At 34.6% G+C, this 8,790-nt stretch overlaps 1 protein-coding gene across 3 annotated transcripts in view; it reads left to right on the top strand.

Moving 5' to 3' along the window:
• LOC106874384 (glutamate receptor ionotropic, kainate 2) overlaps window positions 1-8,790 on the top strand; it is a 1,088,700-nt gene that overhangs the window by 930,897 nt on the left and 149,013 nt on the right. For all 3 annotated transcript variants that reach the window (XM_014922100.2, XM_014922098.2, XM_052965681.1), the window contains one exon: window positions 2,938-3,051. In XM_014922100.2, the coding sequence (XP_014777586.2) occupies window positions 2,938-3,051 (114 nt within the window). The remainder of the gene's footprint in view (window positions 1-2,937; window positions 3,052-8,790) is intronic.

Below are 8,790 nucleotides of genomic sequence, written 5' to 3'. Positions count from 1 at the left end.
CAGAAGGGTCAGACAAGTGAGCTAGTAAGAAGAGGAGTCAATAACGTAGTGACAATCCCCAAACAAATGTGCGCATGTGTTTGTGAGAGCGTGTATGAGCGTGTGGATGGGGGGTGGTGACCGTGACGTGTGCATATGTGCATGTGTGGGCGTGTGGATGATGGTGTGGGTGCTGGAAAGTGGTCAGTGCTAGTGTGTGCGGGGTGGTGTGATGCGGTGTGGTGTGGAAACAGCTATCATTCTTAGGTGCTAGCCTAATACACCTACAAGTAATTGTGTCATATTTTCAGTTTCCACCCACTAACCTGAAATATATTAGCATTTATTAATATTGCATCGCCTTTTGATTAATCGACTCAACTTGCTATATCATATGCATGATATTGATAGTTGTTAGAAACTAAATAATCTTTACTATAGAACCTGGAAGTGTAAATCATAAATTTTATATAGCTTTTAATCTATATGCTAATCGGGGAATAAATGTGATTAGTACTAGTAACGAGAAAATGCTTGTGACTCAGTGCAAAATGTTCGAAACCAGGGGATATTTTTTTCGAAAATCTACAGTGTTGCAGTTATCTCCCCACCCAATTATTTCCTCCTTCACCAGTATCTTTCCAATGTTAGACAAATGCAGAAGCACACACAAACACACACAAACACACACACACACACACACACACACACACACACACACACACACACACACACACACACACACACACACACACACACACACACACACACACACTCACACACACACAGATACACACACAGATACACTCACACAGATACACACGCACACACACATATACACAAACCGTGGAATATATAGAGACACATACATACATATTAATATAGACGCTCATATGTGTGTTTGTGCTAATGCGTGCACTCATATACATATATATATATATATACTTAAGAAGCTAAAAAATAAGAAACGGGTTCGGTGTGCACTCCATTGAAACTTGCAAGTTGGTGCCCCAGTATTGGTGCAGACCAATGAGTGAAACATATGAAAGATAAAATTTAAATTATAAGATTATCACATGATGAACATGTTTTGTATTATGCTGATGTGAATTATCATGTAGATACACAGCTTCGCACGTAATCTCTAAATAAATAGTTAATCCCGTTAATGTAAGCACGAGTTCATACGTTCGTTTACGTTGAACTCTACCTCGATATACGCCAACTAAAGTCTCATTACTCTTAATATATTTTTTTCTCTAAACAGGAATGTAGACGGAGATTTATTGCCTTTAAAAATTTTCATGCGCACGCATTCATACCCACATACCTGTATTTGTTCATATATCACAAGTACGCACAACACACCTTTGTTTACGTTATTGATGTGCTGTGGAAGATTCACCAATAACCGTAATTAACGAATGACAAATAGCAGGTGCGCTCACAAATTGTAAAATTTAAATTCAACGATTGCTAAATTCTAGATCGTGATGATGTTCATTACTGAAAACAGGTGAAGTAAAGGTTGATAATGCTTGATGATATAAAACATGATAATGATTTAGACACCATGCCAGCAGATTTTCAGGTGAGGAAGTGGTCGATGATCTCAAACCCTATATTTTATATTATATACCCCCAGAAGATGTAAGTGAAAGTGAACATCAAGGGGATGCTACGAGGTGGAACAATTAACACAAGGCGTTTTTCCGACACTCTAACGGTTGTTAGTTTCCGTAACTACTACTACTACTACTACTAATACTACTACTAATACTACTACTACTACTAATAATAATAATAATAATAATAATAATAACAATAATAATAATAATAATAATAATAATAATAATAATAATAATAATAATAATAATAATGATATGAGCTGATGCAGTAACAGGCAGTAGTTCACATGCCGTCCGAAGTGTTATGTACATGTTTGTCTTGGTATAAAAGATGTACTATAGCAAAGATTCAGCTCAATACCACAGATTTCATTACCTCGCTTTCATTACCTCGCCAGATATGATTCTACCGCTTGACATAAGCATTTTGGGGAGACTTCGAAGCGTAAATTCGACTACTAGCCTCTTAATAGTGCATCTATTTTTCGTTGCTTATCTGTTGGTATGGTTTTCAACAACTATGGAGCCTTCTGGCAGTCCTGATAGCCTAATCTCCTTTCTTCTATTTGTGCAGTGTTCATTTTGTTCTCCTCTAGGTTATCATTATTTACTGTATACCACGGTTGTTCCCTATTACCATATGATTCAAGTAATCCAAGAGAGTGGGCGCTACTTCATGTGGGATTCCGTCTTTTTATACATTTATTTTGATTTTCACGGATTTTCTAATTATCTAGACTGATGCAGGTAATAGCTACGGAGAATGTCAGGACAGTTCTTTGCTTTTTCTTAAACACTTGATACACCATATACTGTTTCAGTTGACGAAGCACATACCTTGTAAAGGATTGACTCCCTCAAAATTCTTCACGAGGTAGCAATGCTGAACCAATGGAGGAGTACGTACAGAACAGTTTCTTCACTCATCGTTTACCTTCGACTGGCCCAGCTGTTTATATTATGTAGAGTGTATTTTGAGACCTCAATTTTACACGATAACACTACCGTATCAGGGATTTCCAAACCTTATTCATATTCTTTGTGCCTGAAACTTTTCCACAAGATACCAACCAATTGTTTCTTGTCGTCTCCAAGTGATTTCATATCATTCAAATGAATCGATAGCAGAGAATAAGCTTGGATGAAAATTTGACAATCAAGTCAGAGATAAGAAAACATGGTTGTATCATAGACTTCTCTAATTGCTGACCCATTAAACAAAAACTCTATTTAGCGACTAATATATTACTTGAAAAGTAATAATGTAACTGCATATGGCTTTTGTCTTATTGTATTTTATATTTTGTATTTGTTTTCTCTATCATTTCAGATAGGCATATGGAATTCTCTTTCTGGCATTAATATAACCAAAAATTACGTTTTGAGCCAGAGGAAAATTGCAGAGTCTCTTGCAAATCATACCCTCACAGTGGTAACACTTTTGGTAAGCACTATATATTCATATATATTTTGTTTTTATTATCACCTACTGGAAGGACAAATGACAAAGGATATAGTTATTTTCAGACTGGGGAACTGTTTCAAATGTTTGCAAAAATGTAATTTCGTTCCATGGGGTAATTAGAAATGTTAATAAAGACAATGGATTAAATTTTCTATTCAATTCGTTGTAAATATATTAGACATATATTGATATTATAATATATATATGTATGTGTATCGTACCTATATCTATATCTAGGTCTAATTTACCCGAGAGTCCTTTTGTGGTTAGTCATGTCTATTTCTACCCAAGTCTCTTAGTAGTGAGATTTGTAATAAAGAGAGTAATGGCAATAACTATTGCACACTTTTCTCTGATTTCTTTCATACAAAATATATCTAGATACTCATAATAAATCTCTTCGCTTAAGTTAGTTCGACGTACGTTCCAGATTTAGCAGCAGTTTCTTTCTGGCATTTGACGAACTCTGTAAGGGAAACCCTCGAACATTCGTATGGAATAATTTTGAATGACATTCAATCTAACTAGCTGTAACCAGTCTCTCTTCCCCATATCCTTATATATAATCTTATATAGACACGCCCCCACGCCCCCACACATGTATGTATGTTGTGTGTGTGTGTGTGTGTGTGTGTGTGTGTGTGTGTGTGTGTGTGTGTGTGTGTGTGTGTGTGTGTGTGTGTGTGTGTGTGTGTGTTTGCGTGTGTGTGGCTTTTAGCAATACCAATTTTGCCATCTACTCATTTGTTTATCAACATGTATAACTTTTTTTTCTTTTTACAAAATTTAACATAAACTATAATAGTTGTACTTAAAATGTATACACAAACTTCAGCTGAGTGACCGAGACCATAGTTAACTCCTATGGACATCACGGAAGTTATGTTTATGTTATCGAAATGTATAATCATACCACCACGTTGCTCAATCTGATGTTATTTTTGTTTAAAACCAGCTCAAACTTGACAAACTAAACCTATGAATATATTGATTTTGTCTTTGACCATGAGTTCTTGTCAGGTTTAGAGTATCCAGGAGCACATTACCCAATGCGTCCCTCACCTTTTGAAGTAGTACTATGTAATTTTCGTTAAAATTGTTAGCTATTTCTAGCCTGTCGAGCGATTTCTAGCCAAGAAATTTCATCGTTGGCTCATTTAACACACATTTAGAAGAAATAGAAGATCAAAAGGAATATACAGAAAGTTATTCGTATTTAGAAAGTAAATCAATACATCAGAAATATTGCACCTAGGGTATGGAGATCAGCGAGAAAAGAGGTGATGCCTTATTCATACAGAATTACAATAAGAATCTATAGATTTCGGGCTAGTGGACATCAGAAATGTTTCAAAAGGCTTCAGTTAATATCAGTACTAAATTAATAATAAAAAAAAAAACAATCATACAATTCTCTCTTTTGATGTGTAACTTATATAAAGACATTACATGATTATGAAAGACATTACATGATTATGAAAATGATAAACTGATTAATCAAAGATTGGTGATTAAACAGTGATTATGAAGTAATTAGTGCGGGGTTCGTTCTATGGAAACACTATTAATAGAGACACGGAGGAATGAATATCAAACCTTGCAGAGCTGAAATTATTGTGCAATTACCGAATGATTCTAAATTTTCTTTTCAAAATGCGATATCACTTATTGAAAATGCTTCCTGACAAACACATTATATATAATTACATACATACGCACATACATACCTACATAGGCACACACATACGCACATACATACATACGCACATACATACATACATACATACATACATACATGAAAATATAACTTACAATGGCACCTTTACCAAAACCACGTATCACTAAAGACTATTACAGATGATTAAAGAAAATTTGGACCTCAGACCTCTCTACATTCAATAAAACAGTGGCCCACAACGTGATTGCAGTGCCAGTACTCATACCAACATTTAGGCTGCTTGATTGGACGCTTGATGAGATCCGAGCCATTGATGTGAAATACCGAAAAATACTAACAAGCACAAATAATTTCCACATAAACAGTGACGTAGACCGCCTCTACCTAAAACGTATACAAAGCGACAGAGGCTTAACATCGATCTAAAATGCCTTTAATGTCACATCATATCCCTTCAGCAACATCTGTTAACCACCAAGCGTCGAGGTGCATCTCTTGGACACGTTTGAAAACACGTGGCAGATAACATCATAAGACTTCGAAGGCAGCTCCTTGAGTAACACTCTTTGTCTGATAAGCTAGAATACATGCCCATAGAAGTTTCTCGACTCTACCGCAACGTATCATCAGATGAAAGGACGAGCCTATATGAACAGAAGACTATGCATGGATAGCAGTTTATCATGGCTGAATAGCCGGATAACTACCTCCCACTTGGAAGGATATGTGTTTGCAATCCAAGACCAGGAAATATCAACCAGTACCTGATTCACAAAAGGGATAGAGATGCGGGAAAAGCAGTAAAATGTGACAAACGATCAGACTTTGTGGAGTTCACACATCATAAGCAGTTGTCCGAAAATGTCATCACGGTATTATCTACCGATAAGATATGACGTTGTAGTTAGGACACTCTATAATGAGATCCGTCGGAAGGATCATGCCGAGGACAAAGAAATAAAAACCCATAATGTAGTAGACGCCACAGCCACACGCAATGAAAAGGAATACTGGTGTAATGTACCAGCGAAGACCGCAATAAAATGTAAGCACAACAGACTTGATTTCATGATTTGAGATAGAGAAGAGAAACTGTGCAGTTTTGGAAATTAGCTGCCCAACGGATGTTAACATAAAGCTGAAGATCAGTGAAAAAGAGGATACCTCCCCTGAACTATTGAAATATCTGAAGTTACTCTATCTAGATTACAAGTTCTGGTTTACACCTGTAATTATTGGGGCCCTAGGATATGTAACACATTGTCTAAATACCAATCTTGAGAAATCAGGCTTCTCAAAACCAGAAAGGGGAAAGCTAATTGGAAGACTGCTTTTCCAATCCATCATTGGAACTGTAAAAATGTGTAAAACTTTCCAGAAGTTTATCATTGAAATATATATGAGCATATCTAGATAGGCAACAATATCTATGAGAATACATACATAAAAGAAAGCATACAAATCTGCACATAAACATACAAGCAAAAATACCCTGTTGTTGAAATTCTAATGAAGGAGCCTTGGATCTACGTTAGAAATTGGTTCTTTCTATATTGGCAAGAAATCTTGAAATAAAACTAAACAATGACATAGATAGATAGATAGATAGATAGACAGATAGATAGATAGATAGATATATAGATAGATAGATACATACATACATACATACATACATACATAGACACAAACATTGTTCATGAAGTATCAATTCTTAATGTTTTAATATACACTCGAGCGCTGAAATTGTTACACTCCTGTATTCTTTGTTGAACATAGAGGGGAAACATTCAATTGTCGTCCTATGAATATCCTTTGATGTGTAATTAATATATTATGAAGAATTATTACATAATCAATTTGTAAAATTTGAGGTAGCAAATTTCAAACTCCGAAGACTACATTAATTAGTTTTGATGTATGCGAAGAAGAATATTTGTGTTTTTCACAAACTGTGGGTGCGTGAACGAACAACGGCAAAATCAAAATGCAAAACAAAGGACACAAAAATGAACATAAATTGTTGATTTACAGAGGGTTACTCGCTAAGAACCTCGTTCTGGAATGAAAATTCATCAGTATATGAAAAAATATAGACAATGTATAGAACCTAGATAAACAACTAAATAATCCAATCGTAGAAAGCTGATTTCTGGACACTGGACGAAAGATACAGGTAGCATAGCAAAATTAAAATCGTTTTCTATGTCATGTTTCCATGTTTTCTGTGTCATAATTCCATGTTATCCACAGTGTAGATCTGGTAGATGTGAAAAGAGTAATGGGAATACAAAAGTTTGTCGAGATTGTGAAATTGCAGGGTTTGCAAAGAAAAGATTTGCAGAGTGTTTAAAATCATTTTAATTGCTTTATTTCTGTCTTTTCATTTGCATGAATTTCAAGAAAGACACACAGCTCATCTAATAAAAGAGGTATTTGGATACAAATTGCTACAAATAAACTTTAATAACATTCAGTCGATGAATCCACTGTTAGCTTCTATGACTATTTCAAATCGGGATCGGAATGGTTGACATACCAAAACAGATGATTTTTATAAAATTCGGGAAGAGAGCCGGGTATCGCAGACTTGAGAGAATGTATTGTATTATGGGAGTATTGAGCGATCTCTATCTGTCTCTTCACTACGACCCATGTGTAATATTCCAATATTTGATATTTACTTTTTAATATTTATTTCGTCTTTTTATCCCCACCTAAATTTTTATTCCATTAAGGATAGTCAATATACATACATGTATGTGTGTGTGTGTGTGTGTGTGATTTTTTTTGAATGTAGAGTATCAAAAGTTACCGCTCACTGCACTGTTTTACTTCAGAGTATTGTCAGATGCACATAAAGATACACCAGCAACCACGTACACCGTCTGTGCCAAATGACTCTTAAGCGATGAGATCTCACGAAAACCAACGTTATCTATGCATTCCAACAAGAGATAGCTGCAGTTATATAAAACTGAGGAAATAATAATAGCTTATCCTTCCATAGAAATACTCAAGCAGTACCCAGAAAGACAAGTAATTCAGACCTCTAAAAGCAATTTTCATCTGGCCACGTCTATTTCGGCAGACATATAGTCCTCGAAATATATTTACTTATTTTGACATAATACCAAGAACTAAACGACTAGACATTGAATGCATTTATTTTGAGAGACGCAACATTAAGTGTAATGTAAGTGACAATTTTGAATAAATCATGTGTGTGGGTTTAGATACAGGAAAATTTTCCAGACTCGTTAGTTTGTTGGTAGTGTACTATGTTGCCTACAGACAATGTTTAATGTATGGCTTCCAAAATTTTCATCTGCTTGATCATTTTCACTCATATTCATGGCTTGCAAAATTGAAACCAAACCAATTTTATGTTGATGTAAGTCTAAATTAACTCTAATTGTACAACGGAAGGATATTAAAACAAGTACTACTTTTAGAATAGAGAATGTAAAACTATCTAATATTTAACAAAATTAAATACATATCTATGATAATTTGCGTTATCCAAAATAATTAAAAACTATGTCCATTGTACAAGATATTAAAAGACCCATCCTAATATACCACATTGTGGTAGACATTAAATATTAGCTACAAATTTTGAAATTGTAGCATTGATAACTTGAAAAGCAATTTCATAAAATATGGCTTCCACTGTTGCCCAAAATTTCAACACTCCACTAGAGGGCACGTAAATATTGATATATCAACCTAGTGAAAATAATTTGTAAGGAAACTCAAATTTAGATTTTAACCCTTTGTAAATGCTTCACATCTTAAATTTACTTCCACCATTTTTTCCTTCTCTCTGTCTGTATTTCTTTTTTTTTTTTATTCTTTCTTGCTCAGTATCTCCTTTAGATTTATCGATATTTAATCAGTTAGTTTATTTATTTTATTTCTAAGTTAAACACTTATAAATATCAAGTAGAAGAAGGATAATTCCTCTGAGATTTTCAGGAGATTTTTCTGAATAAATGTAATTCTTACAATGTCTATCTATCGACCTAACTGTCTATTATATA

Source organism: Octopus bimaculoides, chromosome 2 (genome assembly GCF_001194135.2).
Source record: "Octopus bimaculoides isolate UCB-OBI-ISO-001 chromosome 2, ASM119413v2, whole genome shotgun sequence".
Lineage (NCBI taxonomy): Eukaryota > Metazoa > Mollusca > Cephalopoda > Octopoda > Octopodidae > Octopus > Octopus bimaculoides.
The sequence above is the reverse complement of the archived record's forward strand: the minus strand, read 5'-3'. Positions and strand labels throughout refer to the sequence as shown.